General features: G+C 37.1%; 3 protein-coding genes across 13 annotated transcripts in view; all 3 read left to right on the forward strand.

The window, feature by feature from the left end:
* MTA1 (metastasis associated 1) overlaps positions 1-25,366 on the forward strand; it is a 279,124-nt gene that overhangs the window by 134,617 nt on the left and 119,141 nt on the right. For 6 of the 10 annotated variants that reach the window (XM_069103874.1, XM_069103875.1, XM_069103878.1 and 3 more), the window contains exons 4-8: positions 5,376-5,426; positions 7,080-7,206; positions 7,329-7,392; positions 9,675-9,792; positions 13,684-13,786. In XM_069103874.1, coding sequence (XP_068959975.1) covers positions 5,376-5,426; positions 7,080-7,206; positions 7,329-7,392; positions 9,675-9,792; positions 13,684-13,786 — 463 coding nt within the window. The remainder of the gene's footprint in view (positions 1-5,375; positions 5,427-7,079; positions 7,207-7,328; positions 7,393-9,674; positions 9,793-13,683; positions 13,787-25,366) is intronic. The other 4 variants (XM_069103876.1, XM_069103877.1, XM_069103882.1 and 1 more) reach the window with 1 other exon arrangement.
* The window catches only part of CRIP1 (cysteine rich protein 1), a 311,632-nt gene that overhangs the window by 62,364 nt on the left and 223,902 nt on the right, over positions 1-25,366 (forward strand). The window lies entirely within an intron of this gene.
* CRIP2 (cysteine rich protein 2) overlaps positions 1-25,366 on the forward strand; it is a 258,552-nt gene that overhangs the window by 62,364 nt on the left and 170,822 nt on the right. The window lies entirely within an intron of this gene.

Genomic DNA, 25,366 nt, shown 5'->3' on the forward strand with positions numbered 1-25,366 from the left:
TCAAGATTTCAGGAGTTGTTTTACTTTCCTGTTTTGGCAATTGACTTGGTTAGGGCACATCACGTATTCTTTTTTGTGTTCTTCTCTACATCCTTGATATGCACCCTTCTATAAAGCAGTTTAGTTCCATAGAATAGATTGTGTTGTGTGGTTTATTTCATAGTGTTTCAAGCCTTTTTCTATATCATTTCTGTTTGACTTATTCTTTCACTCTAATCTGTTTTTATGCTTCTACTCAGACCTACTTCTCCTTGTTTGCAAAACCCTCTTTCTGTCTCTTAATATCAGTTTAGACCTTAAAAGTTACTTGTATTGTTTCTTTTTTTTTTTTTTTCATGTATTTCCCACTCAAAATTCAGTCTGGTGCATTTTCTGTCTATTTCTCTTTGAAGGAGGTGCTTGTTATTCTTCCTGCTACTTTGCCCCCTTTTCCCCCCACCATCTTCTTGATTGCCAATCTTGGGATTTAACCTTTTCGTTTCTAGAACTTTTATCCTCACATCTTGGTGACCTGATTTTGACTGAGTCATCTGGCACACTATTTCAGGCAGCTCCCAGTCATATTTCCCTTCACTCCCAAAACCCATCCATATTCTCTACAACCCTCCTTTCTAATTCTGGAACCATAATCAAATCAGTGCTGTCATTTTTCCTAAAAGGGCTGACTCAGTTTACTCCCCTATAACCCTAGTTAACATTCATGTAATTTTATGGACATAAGTGTCCATATTTAGTCACCATTCCCTTATGCTTGTTTCCCACTATAATCTTTATCAGTCAGACAATCAACGAACATTTATTAAGCTATTTGCCAACTACCCTTTGACCATCTCTGTGCTAAGTGCTTGGAATACAAATGTGTATCTACCCAAGGAACTTATAATTGAATAGGGAAGGCAGCATACCAAAGAAAAGCTGAAAATGAGTGGGTGGGGAAGGTAACTGACAGAAAGTCATATTGGATAAGTCCAAAGAAGTCCTGAGGGGAAGAGCTGGATGGAAAATGAAGAAATGGCTGACTTGGGCCCTCTCCTTAAATAGAGGTTTGGGAATTTGTGGCCCTACTCTTCAGTCGGAGGTGTATAGGGGACCTACTTATGTGGTTCCTGGCAACAATGAGGAAGAAGACCAAAGGGGTGCAACCTGGTGGGAAATGGATGCTCTTTATATATGTATTCTCAGTACTTAGTGCTTGGTACATACTTAATTCATTGTATTTGTTATTAATTGGAAGATTTAGGGTTTTTTTGTGTAAATAAAACTATCATGGACCTGAAGCAGATGTTGCATTGCATCTTGGTAACCCTAGACAGTTATTTAGTGCCCACATTTATATTCTGTGCTTCAAGATTTCCTAGCCCAGAGGCTTTGTGTATTTACTTTTAAAATTCCTTCTACCAAGAAATACTTTTGACTCAATATCCTCTCCAACCACAACATGTACTCCATATCCCATGATTAAGATTAGTAATAGTGTTTCTGTCCATATAAGAAACCTCTGAGATAGGTTCTATTATTATCCACATTTTACAGATAAGAAGTTAAAGCTGAGAGGATAAGTGACTTGACCAGTGTTACATATGGACTGTCTGAAGCAAGAATTGAGTTCCGGTCTTCCTGACTCCAAATTTAGTGATCCAAATCCACTATTCCACATATCTGTTCTGAGGCTGGCTGCTAATCCTGATGGAAGAGCTTCAATCACAGCACCATAGCCTCTGGAGTTTTTTCTTTTCCTCCCTTTTTCCCTGTTTTCAATGGTAGGGATCAGACATCAAGGAACGTTCAAGGATTAGATTGGAGTTATCTTTCAAGATGATTTTGCTGTATTAGGTGCCCTTTCAAACCCTGATCTTTAAAAATTTTAGGCTATTTCTCTTTTTTTGTGTGTTAGTTGAAGGAAAAAAAAAAGCTTACCTTTTCTCTGAAACTGTATATAGCTCAAGGCAATGTTTCAGAATAATTAAGCAGATAAATTCACTTAGCTTTCCACAGGAGGTCAGCAGAGCAATATTTTAGTAGAAATCTTAGTATTTGCCTTAAGTTGACTGGAAACTGGCATGATGCTCCAAGTATATTGAAGCCAAAAAATGTGGGTTCAAAGGTAACTAGGTGGAACTGATGGTTAGGAGAGAAAGTGAATTGAAAGCATTTTGAAAGAATCTGCTTGATAAAAATTTTTTTTTCCTCATTTCTGAGGATTGACGTGTAAGAAGAACAGAGGGGAAGAAGGGTAATGAAATGGAATTTGAGCTGTTTGGAGCCAAGGTAGTTTCAGTAGGAGATCAACCTCTCAATCCAACTCCTGCATTTTACAAGTGGAAGCTGAGTTCCATAGAAGTTACATGCCTTGCCCTGGGTCATAATTTAGTGAATGTTGTGGTTAACATGATATTTCAGAAAGAGAACAGAGCTTGTAGCAGCTTAAAAAAGATGAGGGGGCTAGGGAATTTTTGAAACTTTTGGGTAGGAATTTGTGAAGTTTCATATGTGGTTACTGTTGAGATTTTAGCCTGGTTTGTATGGATCTGAGTTATAACATGAAAGCATTTGAAAATTGATGTTATATTTAAACCATATCATACATCTGGAATACAGTCAGATTTATAGTGTGAAATGTGAATCCAAATATATTTCCACTTAATTGGTAACTGATTTTCTCAAGTATGGTTGTTTAATTCCTTTTCTTGTCTTTTATTTTTTTATGATTATTATGGAAAGGGCAGTTTCTCAAAGCTCAGGAGAGATCTTAGTTCAAATGCCACATTTGAACTGCAATATTTTGAAATGCAACCAACATTTGTTAACATTTTAACATTTATTTATTAAAACTAGCAAACTTTGTGACTGTTGGCAAGTCACTTAAACTCTTTAAGCTTTAGTTTACACATCTGTAAAAATGGGATAATTACACCTTTCATGTTAATTCACAATATTGTTGTGAGGACAAAATGTAGTGATATGTGTAAAACTCTTTGCAAAACCTAAAGTGTTAACTATTTTTGAAACACTAATATTGTGATTACATATTTGATTGAATATTTTTGCCTACTAGTACTAATAGTACTTTTGATAATAATAACTATTTTATAATTCATTTTAGTCTTGGAATGCAAGATCACTTTTATTGGCTCTTTTTCAGGGGGAGAAGAGGGAAGATAGGAAGGACTGATAGTCTTACCTCTTTTTCCACTTAAATTTTATCATGATTTTGTCCTGGTCTGTGAAGAAACCCCTTGGTATTCTGATTAGTTTAGCATTAAAAAGACATTAATTTGGGAAGTATCATTTTTATTATATTAATTTGGCTGTCCATGAATGCTGAAAATCCTAATCATTTAGGTATTATTTCATTTCAGCTGTAGATTTACAGTTCTTATACAGGTCACATATTTATTTCTAGCTAGTTTGTTTCCCAAACCTTTGATAGTTTTTATTATTGCAAGTTGATGTTGCTTTCATTTCTGCTTGGCAGATAGAAAATAGCACCAGGAATGGGAAAATGAAAATTGTAAGCAATTGAAGGCAAAGCCTGCATTTTATTCATTTTTTGTATTTCCTGCCACAGGATCCTGAAAGCTGTTGAAATGAAGACTTAAATAACCAAGATAACCAAGAGTCCACCCTATATTGAATGTTATGGTTTAACCTTTTCATTTCAGGAGAAATTAAACTAAGCAAGGAAATAGTTACCCTCTGATCCTATCCCTATACTTAAAAAGCGTTTTTTTAAAGTCTTTAATTTTTTTTCCTAAATCTCCTAGTCTTGCCATCCTCTTCAACACACGGTATTGGATTATTTAATGGTTTTAGCTTTTTCTGTAGTGGCAACTTTTGGAGGGAGTTTGGCTTCTTTAAGGGGGCCATTTTCTAACTTTGTTTACAGAAATTTCTTTTTTGAACCACATCCCTAATAGTCTCTAATTGTATTACTGTCAGAGTATCACCTCTCTTTCTAGTGTTTCTGCCTTTTCCCTCCCTGCCCTTCCCTTCAAAAGAATGGTGGTGTTACAGAAGGTTCCTATGTACATTTGGTGAGCTTTCTTTGGAATGAATTCATATGGAAACCACAAGGTGATACTTGCATTCTCTGGGGACTACCATTAGAAATCAAGGATGATATCTGGTGAGAAACAACTGAGGATTGGCTAGCATTTGGTTTGCCTATGGTGACAGGAATGTAAAGTCTAATTTGCTACTTCTTTAATATGTTTTTTGTGATTTTCAACAAAAAATTTTTGATAAAATCTATTTGATTTCTATTTAGTCTATGTGATAAAATTACTTCTTTTCTCTGAAATTAGCAGCTTGCCCTCTCTGCTCTTTAACAAGCCCTTTGAAGATCCACTATCAAACAGGAAGCATCTAGTAAAGTTAGTCACAGCAAAACATTCATTCCTGTCTGCTTTAGTGTATTTGGTGCGCAGAGTTCTGACAGACACCCTCTCCCAGTTTGCAGAGGGCTTTTTCCAGCACAGTCCTTGACCATGTTTACCTAAGTTTGACTGGATTCCTATTGTTTAGCATCTTTCGACATACACTTCTGTGGTTTTTGGCTCGTTCTTAATCATAACTTATTTCCCATGCATCCTCTATATCAATTATTGAATAGACTGTTGCCCCACAGTTTATTTCATTTTCCAGTCTTTTTGGTTAGGGTCTCTCATTTTTGGCCAAGGAAATAGCCAAATAGCCACTATGAGACAGTAGAGTTTCTTACTTGTGTTTCTTATTTGGGTTTCTGTAATAATAACAGTAATCATAATAGCTAGTATTTATATAGAAACTTTTAAGGTTTGCAAAGTGCTTTACAAATATCATTTGATTTGGTCCTCACAACGGCCCTGGGAGATAGATGTTATTAGTATCCCCATTTTATACATAAAGCAGCTAAGGGAGGCAGGTTTAGTGGCTTTTCCAGTGTCCAAGCTAGTAAGTATCTGAGGCAGAATTTGATCCAAGTCCAACTACAGCTCCACCTAGGCAAATTACTGAATCTCAGAATTGGAAAGGATTTTGGAGGTTGTCTAATCCTTTCTGTGATTTAAAGAGGAATCCCCTACACAGTGTGCTTAACAGATGAGGTTTGTCTCATATCTACAAATAGTAGGTGTTCCCCTTGTCACATACTTTGCCCTTTCAACTACTGTTTTTTTTCCCCTCAGTTATCCATTGTACCTTTGGCATACCAAAGTCACAGATATCTTTTCTTAATGTTATTTAAGGCTCAGCTGAGGCTGCTGGTATAGGTTTCTTTTGGGTGTGTTTCGGAAAGGTAGACAGTGTTATTAGGTGCACACAACCAAAATCAAATGTACATAACAAGCTCTGTCTTTAACCTTTGCCATAATGGGTGGTGTTTGTCTGTTATATAGCATTGTCAGTCTACTATAAAACCGGACCAGGGGGAGAAAACGACGAGGAAGGTAAGAAAAGAGATTTTTCTTTGTGAGGAAAATTTTTTTTCTGTTTATTTTCACTTAGCTTGGATGTTATTAATATTTGTCCCTGGGAAAGGGTGGGGGAAAGGAGCCGGATATGTAGAATAAAATACACCAAAAGAAGCAGAATTATTTCCTGGTGAGAATAAGAGACTGCTTTAAAAAAAAATAGCCTGCTTGCATGCTGCTTCCTTTTACCTTTGACTGCAGATGGAGTGAGGGAGGAAGGAACTAAGTATAAAGAAAATATAGGTCCTTTCCTTATTGCTATCTGAAGCTTAATATTTGCAGCCTTAAGTGGGTAGTAAAGTGGCAACTGTGTATTTCAGTAAAAGATGAGCCAGAGGTAGTTAGGCCTTTGGCTGCATTTTCTTTTGAAAAATTCTCCTTACTACCAGGCTATCATTCTTGTCTGCAGAGTAGCTGGAAAACATGAGTTATGGAAAGCCTCTGGTTAGCTTCTGATTTGCTACTCTTTAGGAACCACTTGAGGCTAGCTGTCACCATTCTGTTCAGGTTTAAAGTCTTACTTATGTAGGTGGGATGTTTGTTTTTCAAGTTCAAGTAAGAGAAAATAGAGTCAGGAAGATTTTTCTAGCCTCTACTTGCCCAGAGTTCTTCTGTTTTCCCCTTTGGTACATTTTATCCATTGTAACATGTCATGTTGTAATAGATTTGTTGGCTGCTGTCTGTGTGTTTTGGGCCCTCATCATTATGGTTCCTCTCCATACTGCTTTCTTTCTGGCCCCCTCCCTCCCAGTCCTCAGAGTTGCAGCTCTGTCTTTGGCTCTCATCTGATGTGTCAGGTAGTTAATCCAGCTGGCTGTCAGGATAAAACTTGTTTTGGAAAGTTTCTGATTTCTTTCAGTATCCATGGTTGATTTGATTCTAATCTCTAAGATTTTCCTATTATGGCTTTTTTGATTATTTGATTTCTGTTGCCTTCTTTCTCACCTGCTAGTTTTAGGGCCACAGTTCATTCTTGACATCACTCACATGTGGGCCTGGTGATTCCTTCGTTATGAGTGTTAATCTAATTAAGCAATTCGGGTGCTCCACAGACCGAGATTGTTTTCTTTGGCACAGTCTTGTCTGATTCCTGACCTCCTTCTATGTTGACAAGCCCATCAGTGCTTTTATGTAGTATGCTCATATCTGTTCTCTCAGTACATTTGTATAAATGTGTAATTACCATGTAAGGACAAGGATTCTCTAATGTGTCTGGAAAAAAGGGGAGAAAAATGTGAGGAAGGCACCAGTGACCTCTTTAGGTAAAAAGAATGCCATGTTAGCTTAGCGTCTTCTACTTCTGACTCTTGATGGGTTCTGCTACTGCTATGGTCATCATGGTAGTTTTGTTTGCTTTTAACAATTTGCTTTTTCCTTGAGCACCATTTTCATGTGTCTTCAGCTAATATGTCATGTTTTTTGCTTGTAATTTTTAATCCTGGAATACAGAAATTTTGGATTTTTCCTCCTGCTCAGAGAGTTATATATCGGGCTAGGTGAGATAATACGTGTAGGAGGCTATGATTCAGTCCTGTGGTATTTGTTTAGATGAGTCATTTGTTGTGCCTTCTGATTGGTCAGAAGGGACCTGACAATAATATCTTAGTGATCTTAAATTCTTTCCTTCAGGGGAAATGGAAGAAGAAATGGAAAATCCAGAAATGGTTGATTTGCCAGAGAAACTTAAGCATCAACTAAGACACCGAGAACTGTTCCTATCCCGGCAACTGGAATCTCTACCTGCCACGCATATCAGGTAATGACTGTAGGAATTCAAAATAGAGCTAATTTTTTTCTTTATCAAAATCAGTTACATATACCATTGTTGCCGTACAGTCATATTTCTTTTCCTCAAATATTATTTCTTTTCTTTTTTAGAGGCAAATGTAGTGTCACTCTGCTCAATGAGACGGAGTCCCTGAAATCATACCTGGAGCGGGAGGTATGACTCTGTCTTTGTCCCTCCTAATAAGACCTTCAAAAAAGACTTAAATGTTCTGTTATACAGACCTTCAAGTTCACTGAGAAATGGCCAATGTGGCAGCTCATGACACATGAAGTGATGGAGAAAGCACTGTTTTCTGTTCTTCAGTGTCTGACTCTTGGGGAAGTTCTACAGTGTTACCATCAGCCTCAGCCCCAGGAGCAGTCTAAAGACAACATTTTACATGTTTAGCAGATGTAAAGAGTTGCTATTGCTCTGGATTCTGTAAATGCAAATGAAGCATTTGGTTGACAGGAAAGGTTTCCATTTAACTTGAGATCTTAATTTTGTTTTTTACTAAACAGTTACTTTCCAAGGACTCTCTCTTTAACTCAGTAGCCTCATAATATGTTGATCAAAGTAAAATTATCCTCAAAAATGTTTTAGTATTCAACACTCAAAATCTTAGTTAGAACAGAAATATTTATATGTAGTCTTATTTCCTTGAAGTACAGGCCTGTATATGAATCTGTGAATTTTAATTTCAGTGAATTTTCAACAGTTCTTATTTACCTTAATGTCTGAGGATATGAGACTTAACTTGTTCCCAGTAGGAAACTCATTGAAGTTTTTATTCTTCCAACTTGAAATGTTTCTGGCCTTGGGTCTGTACAGTAGCAAGTAGACCAAAACCCCTCAAGTTTACTCTGTTTCACATCTTTTGTTAACTATGGCTGGTTTTTTCTTATCAAGGACTTGATTATGTTCAGGCTATAAATATGTGCGGTGATTTGTGGAATTTGGAAAGGAATGATTCTAACCTACTTTTGTCTGAACCCTTGTTGATGGAAAACCTAAAAACAGATGGCTTATTACAGAGAGCCTGTAGGATTCCTGGCAGGAGCAAGAGGAAATAGTGCTTCTCTTGTTATATGGAGTGATGTGTTCAAACAAAACTTTTGTAGAAGTTCTTATAATCTCTGTGGGTGCTACCTCCCCTAAATTTAGAGCCAGTTCAGAACTTAAAGGAGAAATAGCTTTGGGAAGGAGTCTCTTGTTTACTGGCATATATGGTTGTGTTATTTATTAAACTATTCTGATAAAACTGAAGGAATGAACAAAGAAGTAGAGATGTTTTAGAATACTCTAACTTAAGAGAGGGATCAAAAATACATACACAGGAAGGTGAAAGTACTTAGAAAATTCAACAGGTACACACTAATAAAGTGTTGTGATCAGAGTTCATATCCAACTTCTGAGGTAGTCAGCTAGTTCACCTGTTCACAGTTTCCCCACATCTACAACCAGTGCCTCCATTTGTGCTGACTCAGCCTCTTCTCAGCTTCTCTGATAGCTAGTTCAACATTTTCTCCCTTACGCTAAATTTTGTTTCCCATCTAGGTGCTTTGTGACTCAATAAATGTCAATATCTTAATATAATAAGTATGGTGTGGAATTGGGAGTAACTAACTTCTTCATTCCCCTTGCTACCTAGAGAGTGACTGACTAATTCTGCTTTAACAGGGTACTAAGAAAGAAATACATGAGCTTTTTTTCCATGTTTTCTTCATGTGGAAACAGGTCTGCATTGTTTTGAGTTGCTGAAGTTAGGTGTCTATAAGGTCTATGAAAGGCATTTGGTGATGAAGGAGGTTTATGTAGAAAAAGAAGTTTGAAGGTAGTTTTTAAAAAAGAAATTTATGTCAAGCGTGGCACATTGTTAGGTAGACATGAAGTTCCTTAATCTTTGTTGAATTGAATCACAAAATTGCAATATTTGGATTGGGAAAGTACCTCAGAGGACATTTTATATGGTCTTTCATGTTACATTGAAGGTGGTTTACCCAATTCATTTCTCACTGTAATTAAATTTCATTAAAGTTGCTTCAGTAGCGATAACAGTCTTATCTGGATTTCTAGTATTTAGTGGGCCAACTCTCAATAGAGATAATAATAAAATACCCAAACTTTCTAGACTAGTTAGTAGTAGCTTTTGCTTATTTGATATGGATCTGTGGTTTCTTCAGTGTAGGTAACTCTCTACAAATGCAGATCAGTGACAGTTCTGCAACTTAATTTTAGAGAGTTGCATAAGTAAATTGTATTAGGGTCATATATTTAATGTGTGTCTGAGGCAGGACTTGAACTGGGATCTGCCTGACTCTGCAGCTAGATCTATATTTACTGTGTCACAGTGTCTTTCTTTTTCTTTTTTTTCTTTATTGATTAATTAATATTAATCTAATAAGTGAAAACTTTTGATAACCTTTTTTTGGTTTTTATATGTCTTTGTGTTTTAGGATTTCTTCTTCTATTCTCTAGTTTATGATCCACAGCAGAAGACTCTTCTGGCTGATAAAGGAGAAATTAGAGTGGGTAACAGATACCAAGCAGATATAACAGATTTGCTAAAGGAGGGTAAGCTTATGCATATTATATTGCCTTGATGAAACATGTTGCCAGCCTAGTGTAAGTCATGGGTGTGGGACCATTGGCTAGGGAACTAAAATTGCATTAGGGAAGCAGCAAGTCCTTTCCCCAAAGAGAAGACCTTCTTTTGCATATTCTATTTGAACTTTATATTTACCAGATAGCATTCCTTCCTTCAACCTTATACACCTGTGTACAGAGAAAGTTTCTAAGATGTTATCTTTAAGAATTTGAATCCTTGGAGGTTGAAGGCTATCTTGACTATACAAATACAGAGTGGGTGTAAGAGACTAAGCTTTTTGCTGTGTGGATATAGCTTTCAGCAGGAACCTATCTAGCATCTGTCTGCTTCTTTTCATTTCCAGCCAGCTGGTTTTCCAGTATTTCTTGGGCCAACTCTCAGGTGTCTATGTGAACAAAGCAAACCTTTTTAAGAAAAAATCCACTTTACAAAACAGATGAATTAGAAAGGGAAGGATTATAATTGATCAATCAAATTTTTATTAAGTTCGTGCTGTGTCCCAAGGTCTAGACTAGGTACTGGGAATAAAAAAAAATACAGTAGTCCTTACCATTAAGGAGGATAATTCTACGAGACAGACAATATATACACATATGAGTACAAATTAAACATATTCAAAATCTTTTTTTTTTTTTCAAGGGGTAAAGCACTAGCCGCTAAGGGTTCGGGAAATGTCTGATAGGTAGGAGTTGGTGTTTGAACTGAGCTTTAAAGAAATCCAAGGATTCATTGAGGCAGAGGTAAAAAAGGACTGCATTCCAGGAAGGACAGCCTTGAGTAAATTTCTTAACTTTCTCTTCCATCAACAATCAACAAGCATTTTTTAAGCAACTCCCTTGTGCCAGCCATTGTGCTAGATTCTGGGGATTAAATACAAAGAATGAATTTTTTTTCCTGCTCCTTACATTCTAATGGGGGACATAATAAGTATGTGTATATATATACGCACATATAAAAACATGTACAGAATAAATATAAAAAGACCAAATAAGATAAACATGGAATAATTTGGAAGGAAGGGTATTAACAATTAGATGGAAGTTGGGGGAGAAATCACAAAAGGCTTCGTGTAGAAGATGCTATTTGAGCTGCATCTTAAAATAAGGGAGAGATTCTATGAGGCTGATGTGAGGAGAGAGTGCATTCCATGCATCAGGGAAAGCCAGTGCAGATGTGCATACACTGGATGTTTGAGGATCAGAAAGAAATCCAGTTTGATTAAATCTCAGAGTACAAAAGAAGAATGAATAAGTACAGTAAGGCTGAAAAGGTAGGTTGAGGTGAGGTTACACAGGACTTTGCAACACAGAGAATTTTGTATTTGATTCTAGAGGCCACTGGAGTTGATTGAGTAGGGAAGTGATATGATCAGATAGACAGTTAAGGAAAATCATTCTGTATAAAAGGAGATAATTAATTTACATTTATATCTCTAGAACATATTATATGAAATGAAGTTTGCTTTTGCAGATAAAGTTGAGAGCAGAGGTTGAAAAATAAAACTTTCTAACTAAAAATAAAAAACGAAAAGCTTTCTAACCAAAAATAAAACTTTGTAATTAGAGTTGCTGTTCATTTGTGTTAGTCGTGTCCAACTCTTCATGACCCAAATTTGGGGTTTTCTTGGCAAAGATACTAAAGTAGTTTTGCCCTTTTCCTTCTCCAACTCACTTTACAGATGAGGAAACTGAGCCAAGTAGGGTTCTGGGACTTGCTCAGAGTCACACGGCTAGTAAATATCTGACACCAGTTTTGAACTCATGATAATGAATCTTCCTGATTCCAAGACCAGTTCCTAAATTTCTCTGCTTTTTCTCAGTAGTCATACCATTAGCAAGATAGTTAATAAGAATCTTAAGAGTTAGAAATGAACTTGTAGAGGAACTATACCTGAGCAAGAATTGGTATTTTCTAAAATATCCATGTCAAATGATCATCCAGTCTTTGTTAGGGGCACCTTATGAGGCAGCCTGTTCCATCTTTGGGGAATTCTAATTGTTAAAAAGTTCTGCTGCTGCCTTGAAATCTTTTCTTTATATACTTATTGCTCCTTGTTCATTCAGTAAACATTAAGTTCTACTATATATGTAAGGCACTGCGTTAGGTTCAGAGATACAAAGATATATTTCCTTCCCTATCCTTTCAGGAGCAGGAGTGGTAGCCAGGGAGGAATATTTTGGTTTGGAAGCCTACAGGGTGGTAAATGGAGCCATGGAAAGTTCACTGGCATACTCTCTCTAGGAGAAATGGTAGATTTAATTTGATTATAGTTCCAGAATGTTAGTGGTCTTCAGTGTTGCATCAGGTAAAAGTGTATTGTTCCAAAAATAGGAAAAAGGGGTTCCTGGGGGAGGATTGTGGGCAAGATTTACACTTGAGGCCTTAAGGAGCATGGTGATATAACCAGGGGGGTAAATTGACTATGTGTGACTGGAGCGGAGCTTTGATGTAGTGGGTAACCACGGTTAACAACAATAAGTAGGCACTAAGCAAGCCTTGGTTTCATGTCTGTACAGGAAGGGAGCCACTAAGATGGCTGGGACGTATTTAGGAGACTTGCCCATGGTCACACACAACTAATGAGTAGAAGAGGGAGGATTTGAATGTAGGTTTTCCTGAATCCAAGTCCAACACCTTTCTACTCTGGTACATTATTTTTCATGGTTCCCTCCTACACCTCCCAGCTTATGTGACTTGACATTTTCTAGACTAAGACCAAATCATTCCACATGTGTCCTTGTAGAATTAAGGGATGGGGAACAGTTATGGATTAGCAACCCTTTTAACTTCCATAGAAAGCTGACAGCATGATGTAACGTTTAGGGCTTAACTTAGAAACTGGTTCCTTTATCTGCAAAATTAGGAAAATAATTTTTATACTGTCTACCTGACTGAGGTATTATACTGAGGATGCATTATATCAGTTCACTGCATCTTTGGATGAAGATTTATGTTATCTTAGTTTTATTCATTTCAGGGAAGGGGAGGGGAGTATTCTAGTTTAAGTCATTTGTGCTTATTTGAAAATAGGATTAACTTTTAACAGAATACTTAGCTGTTGTCCCCTGGATAACTAGGGTTCAGCCTACATTGTTATGGTACTGTTTTAAAAAAAAAATTTTTTTTTCTTAATTACTCTTTAAAATTTTTTTTCCTTTGTTATATTCATTTTCAAATTTTGAGTTCCATAATTCTCTTCCTCTAGCTCCACACTCTGCCCCCCCCCCCATATAGAGGGCTAGCAATATGATACCCATTAAACATGTAAAATCATATTAAACATATATCCATATTAGTTTAGGCTAATATTTCAAAAGGGATTTTCTTTTCCCTGTGTATGTGTGAGTAGAGGAGAAGGGGAGGATGTTTGTTTATTTTGATCCTATTCCATATGAATGACATAAAGAAGTCATCTAGTCATCTTGTCTAGAAATGTAATAACATCTTTATATTCAAAGTTTGTCCAAAAACTAGATTGCACTAGATGCATCCTCTAATCTAAAAAAGATATCAATGTAATTTAACAGAATTGTAAATAGCATTAGCAGGCATTCTTAACTTTTTTATGTCATGGACCCCGTTGACAGTCTAGAGAAACCTTCTGTAATTTCACTTTTCAGAATAATGTTTTTAAATGCATAGTGCACATGAATTTGCAAAGGAAACTGATTTTTATCATAATACAGTGATCAAAAAAACCTTTCTTTTTTTTTTAAATTCATGGATTCCAGTTTAAGAATTTTTTCTACCTAAATATGAACCCCATTGTGATGTCATTAGAAGTACTTTGAGGTAATAAATGGTAAATACTTGCTCTAGATCTATTTTTTTCCAAAAGAATGTGTTCCATTTTCTAGGTGAGGAAGATGGAAGAGACCAGTCAAAACTTGAAACAAAAGTTTGGGAAGCATATAATCCGTTAATTGATAAACAGATTGATCAGTTCCTGGTGGTGGCACGGTATGTAAAGTTCTTGATATATGTCAACTCATGGGGCTGTAAAAAGTTTTGAGGAACCATTGATGATTTTAAAGCTAGAAAGGATCTTACATTATGTACCTCAATTTCTTGATTTTACAAATGATGAAATGGAAGTTCAGAATGGTTAAGCTACTTGAGCAGGGTCACATAGAGGCAGGATTCAAATCCAACTCTTCTGTTGGAGTACTCTTATTACTACATCATATGTTATGTTATTTGCCCTAGTATTTCCCAGATGACTTGGACTTAAGTGTTTTTTGTGACTTCCAGGCACAAGGTAAAGGTCCTCAGTTTCTTAGCTATTCCCACTTTACTTCCCTGGCCCCATGGGGGAAATATGGTCTGGTAAACTGAGAACTTAGATTTTATTTTCCTATGTTCTCGGTTGTAATCTTGATGTTAATTGAGGTCTAACATGCTTTTTTTAATGCTGACTTGGGTTAGGGTCTGGCAGCCAACTCAGGGAGATAATGATATAGTTTTGGCTAAGCTACTTTGTAGAATTATGCGCCAGATTGAGGGTAATCTACATGTGTCATTTCTTTTCTCTGAATCTTTGCTGTTACTCAGGGACATCTCGGCATTTTTCTGTCACCTCCTATTTTTAGGATGCATTAGGAAGGATCTGGAACTTTAATATTAAAACGTAAGACTGCCTTGGAGGTAGAGTTAGCTCGTATCTCAAACCTTACTTCTAGATGTATCAGCCTCCTTATAAGGCACTGTGGAATTGTCACTGAAGTATTCTTGTCTATATTATCATGTCATTTTGGTCTTCTTTCAGCATGAAGGACAAACAGCTTATTTTCTCTCTAGACTCTTTCCTTGATTTTGCTGGTATGGCTGTAGTAGAAGACCCTAACTGTCAAATTGAGGATATTACTTTGTTGTTGTTGTTTATTTATTGATTTTTTTAAATATAAATTCCTTTTTCTTCCTATTTTCCCCTCTTCTCCCTCATTGAAACACAGTTAAGCAAAACCATTCTGAGCACAAACCATTATAGTGACTGTATCTGACAACTTTTATAGCGATCCTCATCTGTAGTTTTTGAAAAGAGGAGAGCTTGTTTCATTATCTGTTCTTTAGGGTCAAGATTACTCATTCTAGCTAATGAGAGTTAAGGTGACTTTCATTGTTATTTTAACATTTCATTGTTTTATGGACATTGTGTATGTTGCTCTGCTAGAAATTTGATATTGGTTCATATAGGTCTTCCCCCACTTCTTTGGGCTCCTCGTTCATTATTTTTATGCCATATTAATATTCCATTATTTTTATGTAACAAAATCACATCATTGTATTAATAGCTGCAGAAAAAACTTCCAACAAAGTATAGCACATTTATGTTAAAAACTAAGGCACTTCTTTAATGTGAACAGAAGTATATATTTAAAACTAAGAACTAGTATTATTTGCCATGGAAACCTGGAACCTTTTTCAGTAAGTATAGAGTTGTCTACTTTTCGCACTATTAGTCGATGTAATTCTGGAAATGTTAGCTGTGTCAACAAGATGAAGGAAAAATTAGAGGCATAAACATAAGCAAAGAAGAGGAAAAAAAATTATCCATATTTTCTAATGTTATTATTTTTTACTTCAGAAGATCATAGATCTAGAGTTACAAAGTACCTGAAAGGCTTTCTAGTCCATTTTTTCATGTTATGGATGAGAAAATTGGTGCTCAGGAAGGTTAAGTGATGTGAGCACAAATACATACATTATATAATAACAAGGCACGATTTGATCTTAGTCCCCCTTACTGCTAGTCCTTAAACCTTCCTGTTCACAGCAGAGAAGCTAATAGACATGATTAATAGTTTCCATGAAGTACCCACCACTTTTTTTTTTAAAGCTTTATCCCATACCAAGACTTGAGTATATGTCTTAGCTTCCCAGTTCTTTATTGTATTGAGGCCTTTAGTGTACACCTGTGTCTCATAAACCTCTTCATCTTCCATTACCTGTGACTTTAATCTTTAGCCTCCATGATGTGGGACTCAGAAATTTCCTTTTATGACCAAATTCCTCTTTCCATCTCTTCCCACTGATTCAGTCCTCTTAAACCTGTGTAAAATACCTAGGTTGACAAAAGGAGACCACATTTATTATAAGACATAGAGGTCACTAATGAACTTCTAGGCCTTCTTTTCTCTACAAGACTCAAATGCCACTTCAGTCCCTGTTGTTCATCAAGTCTCCTCTTGCTACTTTATTGACAAAATCAAAGTCATCATTTGAATCTTTCCTATATCCCTTGATATATATTTAAAAACCTCTATAAAATCTCTTCCCACCCTTTTCTACTTCTTTGTTTCAGAGAAATAGGTAGGACTTCCTTCCTTCCTTTCTTTCATTCTTTCTCCTTCCCTTCATTCCCACCCTCTCTGCCTCCACCTTTAGCTCTAGTCTCTTCTGTCTTTTCTGAGAACTGGTCCCATATATCCTCTCTCTGTTCCAGGCTTTAATGTTATCAAATTTCCCCCATTACTTCTTTGTTACTGCCTATACAGTCTTTATAAAAACTTTTCTCTTCACTCTTCTATCCTCTCAGGACCAGTGAGTATATTGATATAATTAGACTGTATTGTATGTGGAAGGATTTAGAATGTCAGAAGATTGAAAATTTAAGAAGGGGCCAGGTTGAAGAGCTTTAAATACCCAATGGGAGTTGTAGATGAAACTGAGGTTTCAAACCTACATGACTAGAATGATGATAGTGCCCTCAAAAATAATAGAGAGCTTCAGAGGAATTGAGGGTATGGGAAGAGTAATGGATTTTGTTGGACATGTGCATTTTAAGATGACAGTTTGAAATGTCTGTCAGTTGCTGATGCACACTTTCATCACCTTACCTATATTATTATAGAGTCTCCTAGTTGGTAACCTTGCCATGTTTCTCTCCATATCTGTCTTTTATACACACCGCTAAAGTGATTTTCTTTAACTTAAACATTTTCCCCAACTTGGTATATGCAAATGAATCTTACTGCCTTTGGAATAAAATATAAACTCTTCTATTCAGCTTTGAAAGCCCTTCACAATCTTACCCCAGCCTACTTTTCAAGTTTCATTTTATATTGCTTCTTTTTCTGCATGTTGTGATTTAGCCAAGCTAGCTTTCTTTCTCTCATAACACTCCCATCTCCTATCTGTAGGTGTATCTACTTCCCATAAGCTCTGAATGGAGTCCTTTATCTCTGTATCATAAAATGACCTCCTTTTCAAATTTCCTCTTATTTGAAGATTTCGCATATATTTGTATTTTATTAACTTTATATTTATGCTGTATATCTTTTTAAAAATATACTTCTTGTCTCCCCTATCAGAATGTAATGTATTCTTCTGAGTAGGGATTGCTTAAGTCTTTGTACTTGGATCTCCAGTGATTAGCACAGTGTAGATGCATAATAAATAGGTAATTGAATAGTGAATAGATTTAAGAATCATATGAGGCAAAAAGAGAAGAGATTACCTGACAGAGCCTTGGAAAACAATACGTGGGCATGATCTGGATCCAGCAAAAAAGACCAAGGAGTGATCACATTTGTATGAAGACCAAAAAAGAAGAGAAAGAATTTACCAGGGGCAGCTAGGTGGTGCAGCGAATAGAGCCCTGGAGTCAGGAGGACCTGAGTTCGAATTTGAGCCAGACACTTAACACAATTACTAATTGTGTGACTTTGGGCAACTCACTTAACCCCAATTGCCTTCCCACCTAAAAAAAAAGAAAAAAAAATTTACCAGAAGGAAAAATAGATCAATAATGTCAAATGCTTCAGAGAAGTCAAGAAGGAAGAGGACAGGAAAAATTATTAAATTTGACCACTAAGATATCTCTTTAGGGTGTGCGGCTGGTCCACATACCAGATTTCAGAGGGCTTAATTGACAAGAAAGGAAATAGTGGCAGTTATTATAGAAAAGTTTTTCAAGGAGTTTGATTGAGAAAGAAAGCAAATATGAAAGATGATAGTCATTGGGATAGTAGTCTCTGATGAAGTTTTTTTTTTTTTAAAGGTGGAAGAGACATAGGGGATGTTCATAGGTAGCAATGAAAGAGCCAGTTGTTAGGGAGAGATTGAAGATGAGGGTTGGATTTGGCAAGACATGGTTGGCAGTTGGGCAAGGGGACAAGGGATTTAAGTGTTTCAGAGGATAGTGTAGAGTTGAACTGATTTACCATGAAGTCAAGATTAGGAAGGGAAAAGTACAACTGGAGAAGGGATTTTCAGTCTTGTAACACGTATGTTATAAGACTGAAAGTTGCAGAAATTGGAGATGACAGTGAAGAGAAAGAGTAGGTTTAAGAGGAATGAGGGAAAGAAGGAAAAATAAGAGATTATGATAACCTAAAGGAAATTCCGAGTATGTGAACATGGAAGTGGAACACTTTTGGGTGATGGAAAAAATTAAAGACAGAGCAATTATTAAACTGTTCAACATTAACATTGTGCTAGGTGCTAAGAATACAAAAATCAAAAAAATAAGCTAACTCTCAAGGAGCTTATGTCCTAATAGGATAAGATAAAACATAAAGTGAAGCTGGAAAAAATTGAGTAACAGCATAGGAATGTGACAACTAGTGTGGCAGACTGGAGAGTAAGCAGGAAATAAAGTGAAACAGGAAGAATGTGACCATTCCTGTGTTTAAGGAAAGTGGGATGCAGGAGTAGGTTATGAGAGTTGAATACATTGAGGAAATGGGAATTTAGGGCATTTGAAGGCACATTTTACATGTTGAAATCTCCTAGAATGAGGGAGTTGGGTTGAAGGTGAAGATGATGAGCTAAGCACTGTGGGTTGGTAAATAACATGACCTTAAAAGAAGTTGCAAATTGGTGTAATAAAAAGAGACTAGAAGTGGTAGTGGCAGTCAGGGAGTATTGGTACAACCCCACTACAACCAGGGAGGTGGGGGATAAATGAAGGTACAACCATTGCTGGAAAGGATTGCCAAGGATGCAGTAAACTATCAAGGGGGAGCCAGGTCTCAATGAGTACTACAAGATGGGAGGAAATCTGAACATTATGGTGTTAGCATTCCAAAAGGCACAGTGGAAATAAAGGGAATTGGGGGAGGCTCACACATCTGGAGTGAGATAATCATTCTCATTTCTCTTCCCAATTTTCCCTCCACTACTCTTACTTGATTTTCAAGATCCTTCTTGAGCTCCTCGATGGCCTGCAGCCAGTTCATATTTTTATTGGAGGCTTTTGATGCAGTTTTGACTTTGTTGTCTTCTTCTGGTTCCATGTTTTGATCCTTTTGTCCCCAAAAAAGATTCTATGATCTGATTATGCTTCCTCTGCTTGCTCATCTTGCCAGCCAATTACTTGACTTTTTTTTTCTTTTTGGAGGGGGTAAGGTAGGCAATTGGGGTTAAGTGAGTTGCCAAAGGTCATATGGCTAGTTTTTGTGTGTGTGTGTGTGTTAAGTGTCTGAGGCTGGATTTGAACTCAGGTTCTCCTGAATCCAGGGCTGGTGCTCTATTCATTGTGACACCTAGCCACCCTGAATTACTTGACTTTTAAGCTCTTTGTCACTGTAGAGCTTTGCTTCCAGAGTGGAGATAGCTGTGTTCCAAATTGCTGGGGTTTTTTGCAAGTATCAGAGTTATGAGGAGGATGCCCTCTCTACAGCCACAGCAAGCTCTGGTACACAGGGCGTTACTTACCCCAGGACCACCACCCAAGACCACGATCCAGATCCAAGCAGGTCAAAACAAGAGCAATTATCCTCTGAATGTTTGGTTGGTCCATGGGGCCGAAGCAGCAGGCCCTGTGCCTCCACCACCTCTGCTGCCCTGGGGGCAGGGGCTAAACCACACTCTACTCTCACCCTAGATCAGCAGAGCTCTCCATGGACTTTTAACTTTCTCTTTGGCTGTTATGGGTTGAGAAGTCTGGAAACCGCCACAGCTGCTGGTGATTCATTCTCCTGAAATCTGCTCTGGTCAGTCTGTACCACTGGTCTAGGCCCACGCGGCTCACGCAGGACTGCTCTGGGCTCCCGTTTTGGCGCAATAGACCCTTCCTGTCAGCCTGCCAGGCTGCCTTCAGAAGGAGATTTGTTTCTCTCTGTCACTTTGTGGGTTTTGTAACTCTAAAATTTGTTTAGAGTCATATTTTACAGGTATTGGAGGTGGTTGAAGTGGGAGCTTAAACAAGTTCCTGCTTTTATTCTGTCATCTTGGCTCTGCCCTCCCTTGAATGAGATAATGTTGTGTTTAGAGTTGCAGGGAATTAGGAAATAGACAGTTGAGACTGGGAATTGGGAAGTGACTGGTTAACTGCTATCTAGTTTTTGACTTGAGGACTCCCAATGGTTGCCAAAGTTACAAATAATCACTTAACTAATTAATAATAATCTCTTAAATTGATCAGTCAATAAACATTAAACCCCTAGTCTTTGCTGGACACTGACCTAGGTCCTGGAAACACAAATGCAGTTAATGAAATTGTCCCTCCTTTCAAAGTGCTTGCATTCTAATGGAAATTGTGTGTGTGTGTGTGTGTGTGTGTGTGTGTGTAAACCAGTTAGGCTGGATTCTCTTACTTAATTGCTTTGTGACCCTGGGCCAGTCACTTAAGCCTGTTTGCCTCAATTCTTCATCTATAAAATGAACTAAAAAAGGAAATGGCACACCACTTCAGTATCTTTGCCAAGAAAGCATGGCTGGATGACTAACTTATCTATTTCTCTTAAGAGTATTACTATCGGGGCGGCCAGGTAGCACAGCGAGTAAGAGCACCAGCTCCAGTGTTGAGAAGACCTGGAGATCGAATCCCGGGCTCAGACACTTAGCACCCACCCAGAAACACCTGGCCATGTAACCTTGAGCAAGTTGCCTAACCCCAATTGCTTAGGGGCGGCCAGGTGGCTCAGCGAGTAAGAGCACCAGCTCCAGTGTCGGGATGACCTGGATCAAATCCTGGGCTCAGACACTCAGCACCACACCCAGAAATAACTGGCCGTGTAACCTTGAGCAAGTTACTTAACCCCAATTGCTTTAAAAAAAAAAAAATAAAAGAGTATTACTATCCTTTTAGTCACTCAGATTCATTGTGTTCTCTCTTATCCATTAACATGACCTATGGAGTTGAGGCTCTTCAGTTTTTGTTTGAATTATTTTAGTAGCCTTCTACTTGACCTCTCTGGTTCTTATTTCTCGTTTTCCAATGTATATTCCACACAACCACACAAATAATCTCTCCCTTGTTCAGGAATCTTTGTTTGCTCCTTATTGCCTTTGAAATAAAAAACAAACTTCATAGCATGTAGAAATCTCCATAATCTGGCATTAGTCAGTCTTTCCAGAAGTTTTTGCCATTATTCATCTATATATCTTATGATCTAGTCAAACTGATCTACTTGCTCTTCCAAGTAAGTGACATTCTGTCTCCTCCCTCAGTGTCTGGAATGTATTATTTCCTCATTTCTAGTTCTTAGATTGCCCACCTTCCTTCTTACCTTAGTTCTTCCTACTTTAGTTCAGATTGGTCCACTAGCCTGTGGATTTTCCTGATCCTGTAGTTGTTTTCCTCCTTTTGAAATGACACTTTTTGTTATTTTTTTAAATTCAGTTTTATTTTCAATTTCCAAATTCTCTGCCTCTCCCCATTCCCCTTACGCTCCTCATTGAGAAAGCAAGAAAAACAAAACACAAATTTGTATGATCATGCAAAACAAATTCTTGTTTAATCTTTGTCTTAAGAAAAAAGAAAGAGAAGAAAATATGCTTCAATTCATACGGTCTGTTTTCTTATCTATAGACTGATAGCATGTTTCATTATGAGTCCCTTGGAATTGTGATTGGTCATTTTATTGATCAGAATTGCTAAGATTTCCAAAGTTGATTATCTTCACAATGTTGCTCTTATTTTACAAATTGTTCTCTTAGTTCTACTCCTTTCACTTTGATTCAGTACATGCAAGTCTTCCTTGGCCTTTTTGAAACTCCCCTTTATCATTTCTTACAGAACAACAGTATTCTATCACATTTATATAATATAATTTGTTCATCCATTTCCCAATTGGTGAACAATCCCCTCAGTTTCTGTTTTCTTTACCACTCTAAAAAGAGCTTCTATAAATGTTTTTGTACATGTGTCTCTTTTGTTGATCTCCTTGGGGTATAGAGGTAATCGTGGTATTGATAAATCATGGCTTAATGCTGTTTTGGCGTAGGTCCAAATGGCTTTCCAAAGCATTTGTACCAGTTCACAGTTCATAATACTAGTACATTTGTGTTCCTCTTTTACCACAGTCCCTCTAGCATTTGTCATTTTCCTTTTTGTCACCTTACCCAATCTAATGGGTGTGAAGTGGTGCATCAGAGTTGTTTCTTAACAGTGATTTAGAGCAATTTTTATGTGGTTAATGATAGTATTGATTTCTTCCTGCAAAAAAACTGTTATTCCTATGACTATTTATCCAGTGGCAGATGGCACTTTTTCATTTAAATTTGACTCATTTTCCTTAGAAACAAGTCTTTCATCAGAGAAGGTTGTTAAAAGATATTTTCCAGTTTCCTATTTTTCTGTTGTTTTAGCTGCATTGGTTTTGTTTGTGTAAAAGTGTTTTAATTTTATGTATCCAAAATTATTCACCTTGCCTCCTGTGAACTTAACTTCTCTGTCCTTTGTTTGGTCATGAACCTTTTCCCTCTCCTTAGATCTGACAGATAATTTCTTCGTTGTTCTACTGATTTGCTTGTGATGTCACCCTTTATGTTCAAATCATGTACCCATTTAGAGTACCTGATCTGTTCTATTGATCTACATCTCTATTTCCTACCCAGTACCAAATTGTTTGATGATTACATTTTTGTAGTCATGGTTGAGATCTGGTACCCTTCCTCTTTTTTTTTTTTAATTGACTCTTGATATTCTTGACCTTTTATTCCTCCAGATGAATTTTTATATTATTTTTTCTAGTATTGTAAAGTAATTCTTCAATTGTTTGGTTTGTATGGCACCAAAAACGTAAATTAATTTAGGTATTTTTGTCATTTTTATCATATTGACTTGACCTACCCCATAGGCATTTAATATTTCTCCATTTGTTTGGAACTGCCTTTCTTTGTCTGGAGTGTTTTGTAGTTGTTTATATATTCCTGGTGTGCTTTGGTAGGTAGATTCTCAAATATTTCATACTGTTCATAGTTATTTTAAATGGAATTTCTCCTTTTGTCTTTTCCTCCTGGATTTTGTTTAATATACAGAAACAGCTGATTTCTTGAGTTGTGTTTTTTTTTTAATATCCTGCAACTTTGCTGAAGTTGTTGTTTGGATTAGTTTTTTATTCTCTAGGGTTTTTATTTTCATTCTCTAGGTTTTCTTTCAACAATCATACCATCTTCAAAAAGTGATAATTTTGGTTTTTTTCTGCTTTTCTTTATTCCTTCAATTTCTTTTCCTTGTCTTATTGCTATGATTTGTATTTCTTATACAATTAGTTAATAGTATTGGTGATAATGATTATCCTTGCTTTTCTGATTAACTTCTTACTTATCCCCTTTATGGATAATGCTTTTTTATGGTTTTAGGAAGATATTAATTATCCTTTAAAGAAAGGCTCCATTGACTTCCAAGTAACATCAGCAATAAGATGGTTAACTAGACATTTTCTTTGCTTCCCCATGATCTCTCATACCTTTCCAAAAGAAGGTTTAAAAAATCCCCCAAAAGCTCAGGAACTGCCCCTCACTGACTCTTGAATTTGTCATTCCTTCCCCTCCTTCTGTGCACTACCACTAGTATACCCAAAGACACAAAACAGGTTTACATCAAAACCCACTCCTATACCTTAGTCCTTCTGATTCACCTTCTTTCTTTTTACCATGAGGCTTGACAGCCAACTTGACAGCCTACCCTTTCAGGAATAAAATCCTGCAAGGTGAAAGGGCCAGGGAAAACAGGCTCTGAATTGCTTGTGCCAGATCACACAGAAGTTGGATAGGTTACTGGTAGAGGATACCCTGTGTGTTAGGGAAGAACTGCAGTGCTTCACTAAGCCTGAAGAAAGAGTTCAGCATCAGTTCTGACCATTCAGAAATCACTTGAGGCAGAGATCTAGTTTGGTGATCTGTAAATTTACTTAGTGTGGGAGGAGGCAGAGACACTTGGAGATCCACCCCAGAGGAAACCACAATTAGAATCAAAAAGTGAATGATAAGGAAAGTAGGTAGAGGGGAGAGGGGAAGGTCAAAATACCAAAGGTTTCAGAAAGAAATCTCAAAGGCCTTGTGAACATAAATAGATAAATTCATTAGAAATACAGTAGCACTGTTAGGAATTATAGCTTCCAGATCTGTTAAATGAGTTCAGGAATCTACGAATACTACAGAATAAAGGAACATGATCCAACGTTTGATGAGACAGATAATCCTATGGATTTATATTTAAGAAACAAAACACATTATTCTTGAGTGGTTTAAAAGACAAAGAGAATTATAGAAAAATTTGAATTTGCTGCAGCAAGCCTGTAGTAGCAAGCACCCCACCATACCCAGGGTGGCTGCCAACACAGATTCTTAGATCTGCTTTTCTAAAGGAAAGCAACTCAGAATGGGTTAACAAGCTTGCTTTAATCAATCAAACATATCATTTACCTAGTACAAGGGAAGAAGTCAGTACCCTGAACTTCAGAATATACAGAAAGAAGTTACAAGAAGACAGAAAAAATTCAAGCAGACAGGCCTCCAACTGTCTGATCATTACATATATCCATACCTAGTCACATACCAGAGAGGAAAGCATCAACATCCACGTTTTCAAAGCTGGAGGTCTCTCAAGGGCTGCCCAGGGTCTCATCTGATCAAATCACACAACACTTCTCAAAGTGAGCCCCAAAGCAAAGCCTCACAGCAGGGTTTATATAGCCATCTCCTGGCTCAGAGAATGTAAAAACCCTCTTGACCCACTGCCCAATCACAAAGTATCTCCTGAAAAACAAGCCTCCCTCCACAGGTTCCAGGTGCACTTAAGCCAGTCAAAGGGTCTAGGGGCAGGGAAGATTTTAAATTTACATTCCCATTACAAAGCCTCACCAAAGAAACAAAAGACACAGAAGTAGATTAGGAATTCAAATACACAGTAGTGAAGTACAATCTAGAACAGAAGGAAAGAACAATAACATTAATAGAAAATATGCTTACTTTTGAAGCAAAACATGAACTTGAAGATGCATAGAGGCAACCCTAAGGATCATAAATCTCCCAAAAGAACATGATATGACCAAAAAAAACCCTTCAATACCATATTTAAGGGGCGGTCAGGTGGCTCAGCGAGTTAGAGCACCGGCTCCAGTGTTGGGATGACCTGGATCAAATCCGGCCTCAGATACTCAGCACCACACCCAGAAATAACTGGCTGCGTAACCTTGAGCAAGTTACTTATCCCCGATTGCTTAAAAAAAAAAATACCATATTTGTGGAAATAATAAAAGAGAACTGCTCAGACCTTTCTGTAGATAAAAAGTGAAATTCCAATTGAAAAAATTCACAGATGACCTCCATTAAAAACAAACAACCCACCCAAGATTGCATACTCCTAGA

This window comes from Petaurus breviceps, unplaced genomic scaffold (assembly GCF_028583685.1).
Source record: "Petaurus breviceps papuanus isolate PSGF00001 unplaced genomic scaffold, PetGlider_PUasm1.0 64, whole genome shotgun sequence".
NCBI classification, from domain to species: Eukaryota; Metazoa; Chordata; class Mammalia; order Diprotodontia; family Petauridae; genus Petaurus; species Petaurus breviceps.